Source organism: Vigna unguiculata, chromosome 5, assembly GCF_037176805.1.
Source record: "Vigna unguiculata cultivar grain cowpea cultivar isolate G323 ecotype 2 chromosome 5, ASM3717680v1, whole genome shotgun sequence".
NCBI lineage: Eukaryota > Viridiplantae > Streptophyta > Magnoliopsida > Fabales > Fabaceae > Vigna > Vigna unguiculata.
The window spans coordinates 24867688-24887979 of NC_140796.1; the positions used below are offsets into that span (position 1 = coordinate 24867688).

At 32.7% G+C, this 20292-nt stretch overlaps 1 protein-coding gene and 1 long non-coding RNA gene across 11 annotated transcripts; both read left to right on the forward strand.

The window, feature by feature from the left end:
- Nucleotides 1-543: 543 nt before the first annotated feature.
- LOC114184284 (uncharacterized) lies at nucleotides 544-4213 on the forward strand. Of its 4 annotated transcripts, none has more exons than XR_003604574.2 (5): nucleotides 544-1117; nucleotides 1391-1480; nucleotides 1626-1774; nucleotides 1948-2006; nucleotides 2116-2438. It is a non-coding gene; the product is annotated as an uncharacterized LOC114184284 (long non-coding RNA). The 4 variants fall into 4 exon arrangements; XR_003604573.2 differs by lacking the exon at nucleotides 1391-1480 and adding an exon at nucleotides 2894-4213 and having other exon boundaries at nucleotides 546-1117; nucleotides 2116-2640; XR_014995051.1 differs by lacking the exon at nucleotides 1391-1480 and adding an exon at nucleotides 2904-4213 and having other exon boundaries at nucleotides 546-1117; nucleotides 2116-2640.
- An 8314-nt stretch (nucleotides 4214-12527) lies between these two features.
- On the forward strand, nucleotides 12528-20083 carry RDM4 (RNA-directed DNA methylation 4). 7 transcript variants are annotated; one of them, XM_085673973.1, is made up of 12 exons: nucleotides 12528-12921; nucleotides 13023-13152; nucleotides 13242-13384; nucleotides 13481-13561; nucleotides 15151-15239; nucleotides 15504-15578; nucleotides 15751-15792; nucleotides 17760-17923; nucleotides 18840-18967; nucleotides 19256-19334; nucleotides 19411-19484; nucleotides 19573-20083. In XM_085673973.1, exons 3-12 carry the CDS (start codon nucleotides 13291-13293, stop codon nucleotides 19824-19826), a joined length of 1080 nt encoding a protein of 359 aa, XP_085530099.1. In that variant the 5' UTR covers nucleotides 12528-12921; nucleotides 13023-13152; nucleotides 13242-13290; the 3' UTR covers nucleotides 19827-20083. The 7 variants fall into 7 exon arrangements, with proteins under 7 accessions (XP_085530099.1, XP_027929102.1, XP_027929101.1 ...); XM_028073301.2 differs by having other exon boundaries at nucleotides 12528-12895; nucleotides 13012-13152; XM_028073300.2 differs by having other exon boundaries at nucleotides 12528-12895.
- Nucleotides 20084-20292: the final 209 nt, after the last annotated feature.

Below are 20292 nucleotides of genomic sequence, written 5' to 3' on the forward strand. Positions count from 1 at the left end.
GTTGTCATTTTGAGCGCAAAATCAATGTGAATACTTTGGAAAATTCTTTCTCTCTCTGAAATATACAGATTTACAGCTATTCGTGAGGTGTTCTTTGAATTCTTAGAGCATTTAATTTTGCTTGGTGTAAGAGAGTTGGAAAAAGAGGTTTGGTTGGTTAGGGAGAGTCATTATCAAGGTTTGGTATTTCTCAAGTTTCTGGGTCTTGTCTGGTGTGATTCTAGATTTGCAAGTGAGAGTCCAGATGTTGTTTGTGCTTTATTGAGATTCTTACGAAATTCAAGAGTCTTGATGTTGTTTCATGTTTTTGAAAGTGTAATTTTGATGAATTATGTAAAACTTTTGATATAATATATTATAATCACGGACTGTGTGAGTACTCACTACAAAATAAAATTCTTAGTGGTTATTTTATAACGGTTAAGAAAAACCATTAAAAATATTTTAATTGCTGGTAATTTTATAAATTGTCACAAATTATTTTAAATTTAACTATTATGTTTTTGTAAATTTTTTATTATATCTTTTTTTTTAATGTTTCTTCTCGTTTCTCTATATGTTTACGCTTTATAGTTTCATCAATCTCTCTTCCTTATTCTTCTTCTTGAACATCAAGCGATGGTACAATTCTGTGTTTTTCTTAACATTGTGTGTTTTTCTTCACTTAGGAGAATGTGATGCACAACTCTGCGAACCCTATATTCGAGCTCATCCGTCATGAAAACGTTATTAAGCTTCTCCTAGTGGAGGTGGATCAGATCAACCATCGAGAGGTCATGGTCGCACCTAGATCTTGTAGAGGTGACAAAGGTTAACCGCATAATCGAGAGGGAGCAAAGGTCATTGTTCGGGAAGAAAAACCCTAGAACGGTGATTGTGATGACACCAATGTACGATCACACGTTCCATAAGCTACACTTGACTGATTTTATACACACACTGATGTTGGTGATGTACGATCTTGTGTGAATCGTGTTAGAGGTTGATAGTCACCGACAAAACTGCTTCGATTATTGCCGAGTTTGGTCTTAGAACAATCCACTTTGGCTTTTCTCAAAGAATGCTAAATTTGTGGAATGCTAGGCTGAAACTTGAGTCTCACACTTTATGATTTCAGGTTAACATTTGCTACTTCCTTTTACTCGATTGATGTTATTGTTGTTATGTTAAGTATAACAACTTTATAGAGTGCCATTTTTATCAGTGTGAGAGGCTTAATTGTGAAATGCAGTGAAAATGCATCATGAAGACTTACATTTGAATATTTGATTAATTAGGCCAATGTACGCTCTTTGTACCCGGATTCGGATGCCCGACAACTAGAATTATTTACATTTCTGGTTATCATAATTTGATGTTTTGTTTCTGTGTTCCTCTTTTATTTACAAAGGCCTTGAAGCTTGTTATTTTGGAATGTAAACCTAAAAACAATGGTTAAGATCGTGGACGTATGTGAGAAAGGGGATTCATATACGAGAGAGTAAGCTTATACTCATTTTTATAAGATGGAGCATTGTCTGATATTTTAACATGTGTACATGTTATCTCTTATTTTTTTGTTTTTTATTTTTATTTTTTTGTATTTACAGAATTTTACTAACAGGTGTTGTTTCTTGTATGTTTAGGCAAACTAGAAATGTTACAAAAATTTGAAGAGGAAGATTGAGATAAGAGTTGTTTTTCTCACATGTATATCAGTAAACAATGTAGTTCATTATTTCTCTCCACTAGCTAGTGCGGAGGCAATGTTGGAAGAAGGTGATATATTGAAAATGTAAGATTCTCAGAGCATGAATTTATGATGTGTGGTTAGAAAATTGAGTCGGTGGTTTTTGTTATTGCTTAGAAGTTGATGGTTGTTTCTTTGGTTGGTCAGTGACATGGCTTGTCATATAGATGATTTCATTTCTGCTGTAGCTCACACCCATATACTTGTTAAAATTGCAGGTTTGCCTAAAATTTGTCTACTTAGCAATAGGCATTGGCGTGGCTGCTTTCCTCTATAAGTATATTATGCAATTAAATTCATTGCAATTTTTGTTACCTCTATCTTATAATTTGTTTACATGAAAAAAAAAAGACACTAAGTTGTAAAAACAATTTCGTTTTTCATAGGTGACTTGCTGGATGGTCACAAGGGAAAGACAGGCTACAAGAATAAGGGGCTTGTATTTGAAAGCTATACTAAGACAAGTAATGCTTTCTTTGATAAGGAAACTAACACTAGAGAGGTGATAGAGAGGATGTCAGGTGACACTGTTCTCATAAACTATACAGTGTTATACAAATTAATTGTTAGCTTAGTGGCAAGAGTATTGGAATTCTTGCACACAATTATGGTGTTTATTGCATCACGATTATCATCATTCAACATCAGAATTATTTCTGATAGTGTGTGTACATTCTTTTACTAAATTAAAATTAATATTTGGACTTCACCTTTGAGGATTGCTTTCCTATTTTGAAGTTTCTTGCTACAGTTTCACATGAGATAAGGACTCCAATGAACGATGTTTTAGGTAAGTGATAGGGGAGGGAAAGAGAAGAACTTTTGTTGAGTGGGATGACCCAGATAATACCTCAGAATCCTACATTTGTAGCCATGGCTTACAATGTTGTTGGAAATCCATGAGCTTTAGGGTAAGAATGTTCTATCTACTGTTTCATTTTTGCTATTTTTAGGTCAAATTAATATTAATTATTGCCTCTTTATTTTATTTTTCCATAATTAAATTATTCCTTTGCCTTTAAATTTTAATGTAGTTGTTTATGATTTTTAGAAATATTAATTATTACCTCATCATTTCATTTGTTTTTGTCGTTGTTTGCTTGAATGTGCAACCCAATATTTCAATACTAATTATTTATTTTTCAAAATTCTATTGGAACCAAGTTTAAACCAGGCATTATGAAGGTTCGGCTTGAGTCTGTAATAAATTGCTTGTATGTTAATATTCCAAGACAATGCAGAACTTGTGGTCTCAGATTCATAGGCCAAGAGAAAAGGTATATTTTTAGAATGCTAGTAATAAATTCTCTTTTCAATACACTAGGTGAATATGCTTGTTTATTCTTTTGTTTATTTATATGGCAAACAAAGAGTAAAGCAGAAGGCAAATCATATGATAAGCCCAACATAGTTAGTGGGGCTAATGTGTAGGTAGGTCTCAAAGTGTGTTTGATGCTATAATGCTCTTTGATCAACTTCTAAGTTTTCTCAGTAACCCTTAAAACTTTGTACATATTGGGTTCTCTTTAACGGAAGTCATGTAACAATAATAATGTAAAAAGTCTCTAATTCTGTTTTCCGATATCCATAACTAGTTCTCTGATTTTGTTAATATTCATATGGGATTGGTCTAGTCAGTGTTATTTGTTGATCTTACAGAGTTGGTGTAAGTATGGATTTATTTTTACTTATTGCTTCATTGCTATCCTTTTTTTTTTTCACATGATTTCAATTTTTTAGTTAAGAACTTGTATACATATTAGGTACTAAGGAATGTAGTTGGAGTGTAAGCTTGGAATAAGGGCACATCTTATGCAAATTTAATTCCTCGATGTTTCTATCTTTTACTAATTGATGTATTCCTCTTACTTTGTGTCCTTATATTATGTATGTTATTCTTTATCACAAAACCATGTTATATGCTGATTGAAGATATTTCAGTCCTTGTGTAGCAACATTGACTCTAATAATATCTTGAGGCCTATGATCTTTAAACCATTCTTATTTATAATTTGTTAATCCTGTCGTAAGTTTTCATGTATCTTTCTTTCTTTGGGTTTTCAAATACAAAGAACAATTTAGTTTAAGACATCTTTTAAAGAGCATGGACTTTTTTTATTAATTAATGTGCCTGGTTTGTCCTCATGAAAATTTGGTGTATAAACTTGCACTTCTGAACATGAAAAGCTTCATACTTCTGAACATCAAGAAGGGCTTACACTTCATAGGCTCGCAAAAGCATTAGACATGTAAGTATAATTTGGTCTGCAGAATTTTAACATTACTAGCATTATATTTTTCTTTCCTTTTCAAGAACTAAGAGGGAACCTTTATTAATGGTGATGCAAACACTTCTTTGGATTGGACCTTTATCAATTATGTTTAAAAAACAAAGGCTCTCTTGTTTTGTCCAAATATTCTTACCATTTTAGTTTTTTCTTTGAAACACAAGGTGGTTGTGAAAGAGATGTTTTTGGATTTTAAAAATTTTTAAAAACATTTTAAATAATTTTTGGCATTTTTTAATTGTGAAAATATGATATATTTTGTGGCGGTTTTTAGTCGTTAAAAATGTCATATTTTGTAGCGATTTTTAACCTATGAATGAATTTTGTGGTGATTTTTAACCGTAAAAATATGATGCATTTTGTAGTGATTTTTAACGGTTAAAATATGATACATTTTATGACGATTTTTAATCATCAAAATATGATAAAATATAAACAAATTAGACTACATTTTGTAGCGATTTATAATTGCTATTTTTTTTTCTTTTCTAACAATAATACTAGTTATTAGAGTATTTTTGTTACAAACTATTTTTAACATACGTAATTCTGATGGTTTTTTAAAACATCAAAGATGTGATTTGTGATAGATTTTAACCGCTAAAACTTGTAATTTTAACCTTATAAATATCTATATCTATTTTTTTTAGTGATAGTTACTAGAGCTGTCAAAATGGGTTGGAACTCGGGAGCTAACCCAGCCAATCCGGCTCACCATGGATTTGGGTTGGGTTGAAAATTTTTTACAAATTTCAATACGAGTTGATTTTTGACCCGACTCATCCGGGTTAAACCCGTGGTGAGCCGGGTTGGCTCACCAACCCGCAGATAAAAGGGTTACACAAGTGTTTTTTATTAAGTTGGGTTTTATATTTAGGTCATGTTAGGTTTTTTTTTAACCAACACATAAATAATTTGTATTTTTTTTATTTTGGTTTGTATTTGGATTGTATTAAAGTTTATTTAGATTTTAATTAGAATTATAATTTAGTTTTGACTTAAAATAAAATAAAAAATTGTATTTTTTTTAATTAAATGAATCCGTGAGCCAACCCGTTTAACTCATCAACTCGTGGTGTGTTAGACCAGGTTCAAATTTTTTTGGTTCGCTAAAAAGTTAGCCGGATTGGGTTGACTCACTAAATCATCAACCCGTGATGGATCGACCCGGATCGGGTTATCCGTTTTGACATCTCTAACGGTTAAATCACGATTTTCAAATCCAACCGATTGCTTCTATCCTTATGTTGCTGACTGAGGCATAGCAATTGATGATAGTTGAATATGTCTTTGATTTGTGTTTTTTGAGATTTTAATATGCTTTGACTCTGTCTTTTATATGCTATATCACATTTTGTTGTTGTTGTCTGTGATTAGCCTTAAATCACGGTCTTTATTATTGAGGTGAGGTAGCTTGGTCTTTTTGAATCAAGATTTTGAATGTGCATTTGCTCGTATTCATGTTTGGAGTGAGTCTTATTGTACTTTAGCATGTTTTGACTGTATTATTAGTTTGACGCAGCTTATATGCACTAGTTGATATTTATGCACAATAAATTTTAAATGTGTATGTTGTACACAATAATTTAATAATATTGGCAAAATTAGTTATTAAGTTATTAATTTCTGTTTAAAGAATTAATATTTTTCACCATAAAAACTAATGCATTTAAACTATTAAATATATTTTATTTAGTAATAATTAAAATACTCTATCAAACCAGTTTTATTTAAAATATATTTTCAAAATTAAAATTAATTTAAATTTGATATGTCTCAAGTAAAATTCACTACTTAAATCATTTTAGTTTGAGTTAAACAAGGATTTTGGTTGAATTTAATACATTTGTAATCATTACTAAAAAATTTCCACTTATACAGCTTAGTTTGCAGATACAATAAGAAAGCACTTGAAAACAACAACGACTTAGTTTGCAGATACAATAAGAAAGCACTTGAAAACAACAACGACTTGAATATGAAAAACCAAACCCCTGCTTCAAAGTACAATAATATTGCTATAGCTTGAAAACGTGACGACTTCTTAACAATTGAGCTTAAGTCTACCTCAATCTTAAGAAGAATCTTAACCTTTTTTTAACTATATTGGGTTACTAGGCATCAGTGGGTGGAAGCTCTTTGTCCAGGGCTTCTGCGGAGAAATCTCCAGGCTGTGGAACTTGCTGATGAGGCATTCCTTTTGGTTTTTCCCTTTGTTCCGCTGTGCCACTGTTGCTTCCCTCTTTCTCATTCTTCTCTTCGTTCCTTCTCACAACTGTTTCTGGCTCATCATCAACTACACCTTTCACCTCTTTATGCGTGCATGCCAATGGCTTTGGAGGGTTGTCCATGTTCTTGTTCATTTTCCGAACCACCTGAAGTTGAAGGCAACGTATTTTGATCGATGTTGCAGAAACAGCGAAAAGCGAAAAGTGTTTTATTCCTCTCTCTCTCTACATCACTTTGGCTGTTGCTTACGTGAACTCAACCGATTAAGGGTTTGCAAACACGTGGCTACCAGCATGAACTCAATTACGAGTGTGCTTACACGTGGATACTGCTAAAATGCATGATAATTTCTTGGCTTGCGGATTTCTCCACTTGAAGTAACTTATCTGAATTTATATTATCTAGACTGTTTTAAGTAAAGAATTAATTTAGTCATTCTCTAATAAAAGTTAATGATGTATACAACAAAATTATATGATCAAAGTCATTATATAATTAAGTTGATAATATTTAATTAATAAAATATATTGTAAATTCTAGAATATCGTAGAAAAGTATAAGATAGAGGAAAAAATCAAGAACATAGATAAAAAGCTTAGAATATGTTAAAAATATGAGTATAATTATAAAAAAATAGTAATTAAAATAAAACATTGTTGTTAGCTATGTTTTAATATAATCCAGAGTTTATGCATAAACAATTTTTTATTTTTTCATTGATTATAAATTATTCTGGTGTAAATTAGATGGCTATTTATTCTAGTGTCTTCCTTTAGGTGTATGGGAAAGACACGCAACAAAACATTAGAGTTCTTTTAAAAGTGTTTTTTTCTTATCTATATTATCTCTTAAAATAGTGGTGTTTATAAAGTTCATAGATCATTCGTTGCACTCGATCAATATGACAGATTGTTATATTTTGGGGAAGAAATGCATAATATTGTGTATTGCCTTGTGCAATTGATAAGTGTCTAGGATACATAAAATTTTCATATGAACTTGACACTTATCAAGCTTTAACTGATCATATTCTATAAGTAAACAACCTATTTTAGTTTATAATTATATAATGAGGTGCTAAAAAGAAGAAAAATAAGAAATTGATGAATTTTTGAAGATTTTTTAGCAATTTCTTGAATAATTAAAAATGATGCAACTGAGCCCCAAAATTCATGATTGAGCTCCAATAAGGCAGTCAAGGAAGGATCCAGAATATGACTTTTGGAGCTGAGCCATAACAAAATGGTGCTCAACACTTAAGGCGATGCATGGCTGAGCCACGAGAGATGTGTTCAACACTTAAGGCGATGCATGGATGAGCCACAAGAAAATGTGCTTAGCACTTAAGGCGGTGCATGGCTGAGCTACGAAAGAATGGACTCAGCACTTCAAATGATGCATAGTTGAGCCCTAAGAGAATGTGCTCAGCACTTAAGGCGGCGCATGGTTGAGTGCCAAAAGTTGGGCTGAGCACCACCCAAAAATTTCTATAAATAAAGACGTGAAGCTCTCATTTGAAGCATTGAGTGTAGGCTCCACAATGTAGCAGTAGGGTAGAACAGGGTTTGTGAGGCACGAGGAAGATGCTCTTAGTGTAAATCTTATGTGTAGATGCTGGTGGAATCTTAGGGTAGAATAAATTTTTAATCATTGTTGCATTTAATTTTAATCTGTTGATTAGCATTGTGAATCTGCCAACCTCCCCCCCCCCCACACCTTTTGTGTTGAATTGCATCTGAAAAGCTCTTTGAATGAAAGATTTGGTCATTGAGAGACGACCTTGGTTGAACTACTGAGTATTACATTTAAATGTTTTATTTGGTCGGATACGACCTCAATCAATAACTTATCAATTATTGGCAAAAACTCATTAAATCATATAAAAGTTTCTAACTATAATCAAAGTAACTTCTCAATTAAAATTACAAACCCTTGGACTCATATGATTGTTATGTTGTGTAGATTCAACATTATGCTAACATGCTACAATGTAAAAATCATTACTTTTACTTAATTAAGAGACAAAAAACATGGAGAAAAGTACATCACAACAATAATCAAAAGAACAAACAAATTTATTCATCAAAATCCGGTTAAGAAATTACAACAGAATCAACCCCAGAGGCTTGACACTCCATGAATGGTAGAAATAACATAAAAATATAAGAAGAAAAGTGGAAAGGATGAAATTAGGTCCCTCAAAGGGTTCCTAAGATCCCATTTATGTTTCCCCTATGTCTCTTAATATAGAATTTGATTGGACATTGGGTTTGACTTTTCTATTGATGAAATTTTAGATAATGTAATGTCTCTCAAATATCTTTAAAATAATCATAAATATCTTTTATATTCCTGGTAGTTATGAATATCTAAAGGAAATGGAAAGATCTTACTAGATTTAAAAATATTTGGCAAATATTGTCAGTTGATACTCACTACACCATTTTTGGGTTAAATATATTTTTGGTTCCTTAACTTTCAGTGAATTTTGGAATTAGTCCATTTTGAAACTTTGAACCAATTTAGTCATTCTTCTTTCCAAATACGTGGATTTAGTCATTTTAATCAAATTTTGTTAGGTTTATCTGATGTTTCGTACGCATTTCAAGATTGTATTTAAGTTGTTCATATTGTTTGACACATTTTTGCTTTAATATTAAGTCAAATACTATTATGAAACATGCTTAAAATATCAAATGAACTTAACAAAATTTGAATAAAAGAACTAAATCAATGTATTTCGAAAGATGAAGGACTAGATTGGTCTAAAGTTTCGAAATAGACTAATTCAAAAATTCATTGAAAGTTAAGGGATCAAAATCATATTTAACCCCACCATTTTTTAGTTTAAACAACAACTTAAAAATGTTGCCTAAAGTAGAAAAACCGTAGCCTTGAGTTTAGGCAACAACTTTACCATAATTTTTTAGCCCTGGAGTGTGGCCAGGGCCATGGAACTTTTGAAAACCATTATTGCCTTAGAAGAAAACAAAAAAACCACACTTTTTAGCCAACACATTATTTTATAATTTTATGCAACATGTTTTAAAATGTTGTGTATTCTTTAGGAATTGATTATTTAATTATTGCGTATATGTTTAGAACATAATTATTTAATCTCTCCTTGAACAATTACCTCATTTGGAATTGAACTTGTGACCTTGATTTTGCTACCAATTGTTGTATTGAGCGCCTACCACTAAGCTAAAAGTTATAACTAATAGTTATAGTGCAACTTTTTCTACTTAAGATTGTAGCAACCAAAGTACTATGATTTGATTATGACTTGGCCCACCTATCACTCACTGGGTCACATGATGGTAATTTAAAAATATTTAAAGTTAAATTCCTACAAGTTTAAACATGTGGTCTAAACTATCCAAACTTTAATAATTGTTGCCTATAAATCAACATTTTCTACCATATTCCTTCAAACAAATAGGCAACATTTTTTGTATGCTCTCTAAGTTTAAGCCAAATAAAACTCACTATATAACCAACAATAAAAAAGTGCGGCTTATTCCTATTTTAAGTAATGATTTTTTAGTTGTTGCCATGTTAGTGTTGCCTAATTTATAGGTATGAAAAATATTCATAGTGTATAGTATAATTAAAAAAGAAACAACACAATGAAGAGTCCACAATTTTTTTGTTTTGTCCACGTTTTTTATGGGCAACATTTTAAAAAAAGTTGTCTAAATAATCAATGGTTTATAAAATGTGGCATTTAATAGTTTTAAGCTACACTTATATATTTGTGGTCTTTTCTGTGTTTAGGCAACAATTTTATAGATGTGGGCTAATTTAGCGTTATCTAAAGTAAAAAAGTGGTGTAAATTATTTAAATATATATGGTAAATAATCAACAACTAATTTTTGCACTAATTTCCCAATTCAACCATTATAATCATGTAGTCCAAATTTGCAAAGAAATTCAAAGATATCAATATTTGCATTTTAGTCCTTTTTATTTTACTAGACTTTGACAAACTTTGAATATTTGACCATACTTTGACTGTTTGACTTGTTGATTGTCTAATGACAGACTCTCTCACGTGGCAATTCTCTTTTTCTCTCAAATCAAGCCTCTTCTTGTGGGATGTTGTTACATCGTCGTCGTGGTGGTGATTTATGGCGAAGCTCACGTTTGCATCAACAAACATTAGAATATAAAAAAAAATGTTTTATGCAACTAAAATATACTTTTTAAGACATTTTCATCTCACAAGCTCAACAACCCTGATTATCACAAATTCTAATTAAATTAATCTTTTAAGCATAAAAATCATTAAACATTTTAAAATTAATTGTTAAATGAGAGCATAAATATGCACTCATCACTCCACCTTCTATATTCTCCTTTAAACCACCAAACTCCACCACCTTATACATCTCACCTTTTTTATTCGTAAATGTTAGTTGTTAGTTTTTGTTACTAGGGAGAGTTGAATTCACAACCTCTCCCACTGAAAATGACTTGGGCCCGACCATAGACCCAAACAAAGACCTAATCACTAGAAGCATGCTGAGAAGGATACAAGAAGAGGTGGACTTTCAAAAGCTCAATGGGCTTCATGGGCTTTAAATGTTATTTGTGTGGGCAAAGGAAGATGTCAAGATATGATGAGCTTGTCTTAGTCCATTAGAATACATTTAAATTGGGACAATTGTTTAGGCTGTGCTTTGAAAATAAATTGTAAGAAAATTCCTAGAAGTAGTTTGGAACATTTTTCACCTAGCTTTTGAAATTGGATCCAATCAAGCCCAATTTCAAAAGTCTAGTCCAAGAATGTGTCTAAGCTTAGCCATGAGCTACACATTTAGCACATGTGCTAAATAAGGAAAGTGTGACATGCCATATGGCAAGTGATCTATGAAATGTGGATCTAGGAAGTTAGATCTAGATCTAGATCTAACATTTGCATTTCATTTCCTATAGCATTTAGCTTGCGTTTGGAGCTTGCCTTCTACTATAAATGAAGGTCTCCACCCCTTTGTAAATCACTCTTGAATGAATGCAAAGTTATGTTGTTGAGATCACTCCATAAACCTTGCCCTTTGAGAGTCGCCTTTAGCTAGAGCTTTCTCTAGAATTCCTCTGCCTTCCTCCTCTAAGTTGGTCGAACCTCTTAGAGTTCTCACCACCACTATTCAATTTAACACCATCCAAGCTTCCTTAAACAATTGCTTCCGCTCACACTCATCCATGGAGACTCCTTCTTCCATCAACCACGTCCAAGGAGCTTTATCACCCACCCTCCCTTCTAAAGCCACCAAACCAACCTTATTTCTCTAAATTGTTTGCAGGAGATCGAACCCACGACCTTTCCCTCCCATTGAACCACTAAGCCATCTTTCCCTCCTATATCCCACGTACTCCGCCAGCTTCTCCCAAAAAAAATGGTTATAGAAGAACAAAATAAAAGTAAGAAGAAAGCCAATGTATTTATAGAAAAATTTGGTTAGAGATACATTGTAGAACACCTAATCCAAAAGATATTTCTAGATTTGAAAATACGTTCCAAAACACTTGTTTCAATTTTGATTTTGTATTTCACATTGAATGTTTCGGAAGATATTTCCAAATTCGGAAATACATTCCAAACTTAGAAATACATTCCTAAATACAAGAAAAAAAAATCCAAATGGATGTTTCAGAATTCATTTTTGGATTTGAAAATACATTTGAAACATGAATTCAATTTTTTTTTTTATTTCGGATTAACTATTCCGAAATGTATTTTTGGATTCGAAATGACTTTAGAAACACTCAATCTGAAATACCAAAAAAAATAGAACAATTATTCCATGATGTATTTTCGGATGGATTTAGAGATAACTTCTGAAACACTCTTTCTATATTATAAATTGAGTGTTCTAAAATATATTTTTAAATATGAAAATATCTTTTAAAATATTTAATTAATATATTTTTTCATACTTTCTAAATTGTGTGTATTTTCAAAAGGTATTTTTTAAATTTGGAAATAATTTTTGGAACTGTCAATCCGAAAAATATAAAAAATGAGAAGATACAAATATTTTTATTCATAATGATATTTTAATCTACTTTTTTGATTTATTATTTTAATTACTATTAGATTATTTATTTTAATTTTTTTTATTGATATGATGTGATTTGATAATTTAATGATAATTAAAATAATGAGTTAAAAGTAGATAAAAAAATGGGTTAAAGTATTATTATCTATTTCTATTTTAATTTTGACCGGTAGTTTGAAAATTATAACATTTATGAGGGTGCAGGAAGAAATAGGAAGAGTGCATGAACAGAGAGGCCAGTTAATTCACCCCACAAACACACAGGATCCAAAAAAATAACAGATTTCTGCCCCCCACAAAACTCGCGCGCAGTACACTATCACAGCATCTCTCGTTTTTTCATTTTGGAGTGTAGAAGAGAACACTCTGCTCACGCCTCTTCTCAATCTTCAACTTCATCACCCTTCTCTTCTTCCTCAAATTTCTCATTCCCTATTTCTCTATTTCGCTCCCATCCTCCTGCTCCTTCAACCATAACAAAGAACCACATACTCCTTCTTCCTCATTTTTCGCTCCCAATCACACAAACCCACACAGAACACGCACAACACAACACTCGGTCTCTGCTTCGTACGTGCTTGTGTGAGTGAGTTTTCTGGTTTTTGAGTATGAGTACGTTCAAGCTTGCGTGATTCTGGGTTCGTTTTTCCGATTGGTGTGCGGTGATTATAGCTCTGTGCTTGTGGTTATATATTGGCTCAGTATTATTGCAGGGAAGCACGGTTTTGATGATGCCAGCCATTTCGCAACCAAGAACCCAGCACACTGCCAGAAAGACCTAAGGCAGTGAAACCCTAGGGCAAAACCCCCACCTGGACTGTCATATATTTAATAGCAATTGTGGTATTTGGAACCAGCTCTAGAAAAAAAATACTTTTCTTGAACTGTTTTTAAATTCTATTCTGTTCACAGTGGTTCATAATTTATTTCAGGTTTAGCGGCTTAACCCTGAAATTGAACAGGCTGGAGAAGTCTGAGAACATGGAGGAAAGCTCTTCGGCTGCGCCTTCACAACCGAAACCTGTGGTGGTTAGGGTCAAACGCAAGCCCTCTCAGTCCCCACTTGATGCTTTCTGTAAACTTTCTTCCTCTTTTTGTTTTTTTTTTCTGGGTTTTATTTGGGGCATTGTGTGCTTAAAGTTTTGTATGTGGGTTTTTCAATGCAATGTAGGGCTGGAAATTAATGAGAGGCCCTTGAAACGTTCTCTCTTGGATCTTGGAAAATTGACAATCTCTGGTTCTGCTCAAAAGGGTATGTTGCTCTTGGTTAAGTTTGTCTTACAGATTATTTAATTTGTGTGGTTAAGTCTCTTCATATTTTCCCGCAAGTAACTATATCTATGCAACTTTGTGAGTATTATGAATAGGATTTTCTGTGCTTGTTTCCTTAGAATTTAAACTCTATATTAGCGCTTTTGATGAGCTTATGGATAGTGCATGATATTTCGTAACGTGATAACGGATAACAATGGTGAACCCAATTCTCTGGATAAGGAGGGGCAATTTATTTAAAGAATAACAAGTGTTATTACCAAGGTTATAGAGATTTGAATCACAAATAGCTGAATTTTTTCTTTTTAACAAAGGTGAAGATTGGTTCAAATATGTGATATATAATGTTCAGTGTAATCAATATAAACAAGAAATGGATGAAACATCTAAAAGAATGAAAAAAAACCCATTAAATAGCTTAATAGAGTACACATTGAGTGAGTGAGTGACGAAGAAAGGTGGAATAATCAAATGGGGTGAGTTCTTAAGTGTTAAATTCCTTTTCAGTTAAAATTTAGGCTTACATGTCTTTCATTTTTTTTTTCATAAGAATTGGTGTACTGAAAGATATAAAGTCATTTTAAGATTCATATTGAGATATGAGATGGTAGATAGCCAAAATGTATTGATTTGAGAGCTTCTAATTGTGATTAGTAAGATTCTGATAACTAGGTTATTTCCCTATAACAGATGGATCTACGCATTCTTATATTAATGATTCTGTCACTTGATGATGAGGTTAATATCTAAACTTGAGTGGTCCAGAAAATGAAAATTTAATATATTTAACAGTAAATTTGAAAAATTGAGGGTGTGGAACTGTGCACATCCTGTTGAATGTAGGTCTCCCACTGACTAATAATATTTAGATGTGCGAAGTTATCCAGTTAGCATTATTTTTTGGAAGTGTTGAAAATAACTGAAACAACTCTTATAATGATGAACTGTGCAATTTGTGTGTGCCTGCATTAATCGATCGGGTCTAAGAAATCAGGCTCACACTCACTCTGCTATAACAATAATTACATGCAATGCCTAAACTCTGCTTAATTTTCTCTAGTTGTGAACAAAATCTCCAAGCTATTTGCATGCTCTGCCCGTATAAGACCACCAATCCTTGGATTAGCATAACAAACTAACTGTGGCCCTTGGTATTGATTAGTCCATCCTTTCTGGTTGCATGCTGTTACAAATGCGTTCTCCAAGCTGATTCTTACTCATTCTTCTTATTGAGCATGCAATCCCCAGCTATAATGTATAAGTATTTTCCTTCCTGTATTAAGTGTTACTAACTTAATTTATTTCATTATATTATTTTTTTTCTTGTAATGTGGATTTCTTTTGCTTAATAATATCTATTTTTGTGTTTAAAAATACAAAGTTGCCATGATTGTGATGCTACCTGACTAAGGATGCCGAATGACTCAAGTGAAGCTAATATGAACAAGTCTTTCTTGAGTTGAGATGATTAGTGACAAAATGAAGTGTTAGGAAATGGCTGGAATTTTTAGAATTTAATGCTGTTTAGTGTTTATGGCTCAATCCTGATATGATTTTTCTCTACTAAAGTGGAATTTCATAACAAGAAGGTTTTTGTTCAACATGTGGAGACAATAAGCAGCTCTGAGGTCACCTTTGATATTGTGCAATCCTTTGTGGTATGTTGCCCTCCTAGATGTTGTTGATTCTTTCTCCTTATGATAGAGTAGCATCAAGAAGTAACATCATTCACTTTTTTCTCGATTTCAAACATCTTTTATCTCAGTGTGCTGAGTCGGTATGGTCAATAGGGGTGATAATTTTTAATCATCATTAAAAAACTGGATATATTTCATTCTATTGAGGAGGTCTTGTTAATAGGTGACAAATTTGAATCATTATCGATAAACTGGATGGCCCTTATCAATTGACTGTTTCTTTAGGACCCTGATTCCAGTTGTGCTTCTATTTCGAAGTCGAAATTTGAGGAAAGAAAGAACTTCTTCAAGAAGAATAATGTAAGTCTTTTCTTCTTCCCTCTGCCATCTGCCTGTGCAGATTGACAAACTCACATGCTTGTGCATGCTTTAGGCCATCAAATAACTGCTCAGACTAACTGAACTTTTGATAACTTTACCTTTTTTAATCATACTTTTGTCTTTCATTTTTTCCTACTTTTAATGTATGCAGAAGCAAGATCAGCTATTGGTTAAAGCTAAACAAGAAAAGGAGGTTTGTTACATGTCTTATATTTACTCATATTTATGGATGTGGATATCTTTGGACATTCATAATGCTATGCCTTGCATAATTTCTTCTTATATCCTTCTGTACTACTTTCATCTGACAACTCCCTTTCCTAAATTTTGCGTGATGGTATGATTGTTTTAAGAACTGTTATTTTTTTTTTCTGTTCCTTTTGTCATTTTTTCTGAAAAATTTAATTTCATTCATATTACATTGATCTTAAACTAAAGAACTTGATGTATAGGAAAAGTTTTCTTTGAGTGTCTTTCAAGTTCAGATCTATGTTATTCTAAGTCTTGTTCAAATCAATTGAAATGTTATGTATTGTTGTTTGAAGTTTCCTAGTAAAAAGTACATTGATTACTTTATTATGCAAATTTTAGAGTTTAAACCTTATGGATGAATATAAAGTGGTTTTCTGATGGGAATTAGTGAATGGTAGAATTGGTGAATGCTCTGTACCAATAAAATCATTATCCATAGAATAACTTAGTGTCTGAGATGATAAGATTACAGAAGCTAAACTTTTAAGCTCACTTGCATATGATTTGGGAGAATTCTGAAATTGATTCTCTTGCTTGTGCACAAAGTACATGATTTTCCTTTATATTCTAATAATTCTTGACTATTTCGTGTACAAGGAAATCTCCTATCTGTTCTATAGCCTCCAATAGAGTAGGGGAAAAATAGTAAAGAACTCTTTCAATATGACCCGAAAGTCCTGTGATTATGTTCAGTGTAGTTGCAATAACAACATTCCTGGAATTCTTCCACAATCATTAGCTCAACTAGACAATAACTCTTTCGTAATATTGGGAAGTTTCTTACAGCTCGTGCAGATTCAAAATCTGGTCATTGCTTTGTTGTGTATATGGGTGCATATTCTATGTTATATATTATCCATGGTTAGATGTGGCTGTTCCATTACTAAATTAGTACCTATATTAAAAAAAGACTCAGTTTGTTTTTGTTATCAAGTAATAGAACACCAACGCTATTTCCAATCCCAATAAATTCTTGAGTAGGAAGATGATAGACATGCAAATTTATTAATAATAGTATCCTTACAAACTTAGTTCCCCTCTTCTATCCTGAAATCCTGTCTTTGCTGTATGTGCCTCCCCTTTCATATTTTTAAAGTTTCTCTTCTATTATAATCTCTCCTCACTTTGCACCAGGGATGGACCTCATGTTACGTCTCCAGGGCAGTGCCCACCCTCCCCTGAAAATGAAAATCACGTGTGCTCTGTTTAAAAAAATAAATTGTCCCCCTCCTCTAATACTCTTTAGCATTCATGATATTTATGCTATCTTTTATCATTTTTATAGTTGTGGCTGAAATAAATAATTGAAAGTGATGAACAAAATTATAAATAGCACTTATATTTATTAATATGGTACATAGAAATACTAACTAATTTAAAATATTTTATATTTAAAGCAAAAATTTTTCATGACTGTCATTTTTAATTCTTTAATTTTCCAAACTTGTCATTATTGTCTATTTCATAAAACCTAGAACGATTTAAACTAAAATTTGTATCAGAAAATTCTCTTATTAAGATATTTTCTGGTTACACGATGTTGGGATAATGTTGATCTCATATTGATCTCATATTGCTGCCTTAGCTTTTATACCCAGCTTGGTTTACTTGTTGGCGTCGTGTATCCAACTGACCTGTTGGAATTTCATTAAACTAAGAATCTTGTTTGTGATTGAGTGGATTTCCATACATAATCTTTTAATAGTTTGAATTTTGTTTGAAAAAGTTGTTTGGAGCACAGTTAGCTAGGTACATGTTTGCTTTTGGACGTGGCAAAAGATTTTTGTTAGGAGTTCACAGATTTCAACTCTATAATTTTTCAAAAGTAATTGGCTTACGTGTACAATTATTAAGATTTCTGTAACAGATTACCTTGTGGCATAATTGTCTCATTTTATTCTCTTTCAGTCTTTAGCAAAAGATGCTCGCTTTGAACAAATATGGAAAAGCAGGAAGGGAAACAAAGGGACAGGGACAGGAACAAAACATGATAAAGCATTACTAGAAATATGCAACTTCTATGACATTGTTCGCGTTGACAATGAAGAGAAAAAGAAGGAAGTGCAAGAGCAGTAAGTATTTCCATCAGAATGTTGTTAAATGTAGCAAGCAAAAAATCTGCCATAAAATTATGTCAGACGAAAAATTGGTGATAGCCTCCTCCTCAAGCTAGGTTGGGGCCAAAACTTGAAAATGATGCTATGGTGTGAATGGAGTTTGCGGAAGTTGGTGGATGGTGAGAGTAAGCTCCTGGTTTTTGGTGTTTAATGGTAAGATGAAGGTTGTTTGTGGTGCTCTAAGAGAGGTTAGGCCAACTTTAGGGAAAGGGATGCTAGAGGGACCTCTTGGGATGCTCTAGCAAGTGACTAAGAGACAAGATGTGACTCAAGAATAATTTTGGCAGCATAACATTATCAATCTCAAAGTGAGAAATACATGGGAGAGACATTTATTTATAGAGTAAGATGTCTCCAAAATGGTCTAAAATCCTAGAATGTTAACTTGCACCAAAACCCTAAAATTACAACTCGGGAATTGTAAGATTCATGATCAATAGTAAAACATAACTCTAAGAAGAATTAAACAAAAAGAAACATATACAAATCAATACACACAAGTTAAATAGCAAAGCTAACTAAGTGTCATAAGTTTTAAACTATTTTTTATTTAGTCTCCAAAATATCTTGATTAAATTTGAACATAAAACCTGATTATAATTAATCTAGACTTTTCTTGTTCTTTCTCTATATATTAATTATGTGAAGGTAATGTGGATTGGTATTTTAGATTGAACTCTCCCCTTTTACTTCAGTCCAAACAGAAATGTAATCATGCTGTGGCCTTTACTTGCACGTTGTCTTATTGAATTTTTGTCATGCCTTGCCGTACTGCTTGGGAGCCATTTAACAAAACTGTTTCATCAGAATTTTTGTTTTCATTTATTTGGACAATTATCATAGAAAACAACGTTTCATGTGATTAATGCAGAGAAATGTCATTGGAGGATCAAAGACTTCTGTCTAGTTACCTTCCTTTACTGAGAGAATTTATTCCTAATGCGGCTGAAGAGGTTGAAGCCGATTTGATTGCTCATTTGGGTGGTCATTCCAAAGAAGGTGGTTATTTAGTTGCTAAATACACAATTAAAATGTTACTGATCCTGGTCCTTTTTGCCCAATGCGCACGTATTTTTCTTAAATAAGTGACAGATAAGTGAAAGCAAACACATTTGTCTTTTTCCTGTTGATTATAGAAAAAAAATGTTTAGTTATCTTGTGGCATTTTATCATTGTCTACACTTCAGGTAGTTGCTTTGTATGCAGTATTTGCTGACCGTTTTTCTTGTTTATATGGTTTCAATTTAATTGGTCGTGTGGTACATTGTCTTGTGTGACGTACTCCAGAGAATTATGTGTATGACCTATACACTGTGACGGATGAGATGGATACGAACACAGAAGATACTTTAGCTTCTTATCCACTGTGAGTGTTTTGTCATTACGTTCAAATGGGTTTCCTTTTGTCTTGCTTCTTGACACTGTTGTTTATTTTGGCTCAGTGTTCAAGTTGAGGAGGAAGAGGACTATTATGATGGCCCAGATGATTCAGATTATGAATCTGATGACTCAAATGGTATTTCGCTAGTCTACCTTTTCACCTCATTACCCTTCAAAGCGTAATCACATGCGGCTAAACATTTCATTACTTATGTTGGTTATAGCTGAAAACAATCCATTGAATGATTATCCGGATGAGGTTTCTGAAGAGGATGAAGAAGAGGTTGAAGATTCCGGGAGTGAATCAGAAGGTGAAAATGGCGATGCTAGTAACGAATCATCAAACGAGGATACAGAACATCATGGTTTTTCCAAAGGTGATGCTGATCCATATGATAAGGATTTTGATGAGTATGAAGGTGTTTGTAACGATGATGAGAATGCTGAAGATGAAGATTGGAGGTGGTCGTACCGATGAAGTTGACTTTGTTTTGTTTTTGCTGAAGGAACAAAAGTGCTGATGTTGATGTTACATCTATATGGGGTGGGGTAAAATTTTTGAAGAAAATCAAACATGTGCAGCGGCCGTCGAACTGGATATAGACATTAGGGATGTTATAGGCATTTTTTACTTTTGTGGACCTAATTTTTTCTGTTGGAATTTGAGCTATAGAATGGTTACAAAAATTGACATTTTCATTTTGGTTATCTATGAGAAAGCGGGTCTTTGTTGTAGGAATAGTACTGATTTTTGATAAAATATCTGTCTTGCTGTGTTCTGTCACAATAGCTCAGCGTTTTTTATTTTGGCTTAGCGTTTCCCGTTTGCCTAATGTATCGTTAGTGTTTGTTTTTATGCCCCTTACAGCTTGTTTTATGTTTTATCAGGGTCTTGGCTGTTAACTCGGCCTTCGACTTCCTGGTTTCTTATATATTGTACCCCT

What these genes read in the sequence shown, in the direction of transcription:
- RDM4 (XM_085673973.1), top strand. Translation starts at nt 13,291, where the DNA reads ATGGAGGAAAGCTCTTCGGCTGCGCCTTCACAACCGAAACCTGTGGTG. An exon ending in ACTTCTTCAAGAAGAATAAT is followed by an intron (nt 15,579 to 15,750) that starts GTAAGTCTTTTC and finishes TAATGTATGCAG; the next exon opens with AAGCAAGATCAGCTATTGGT. An exon ending in TGAATCTGATGACTCAAATG is followed by an intron (nt 19,485 to 19,572) that starts GTATTTCGCTAG and finishes TGTTGGTTATAG; the next exon opens with CTGAAAACAATCCATTGAAT.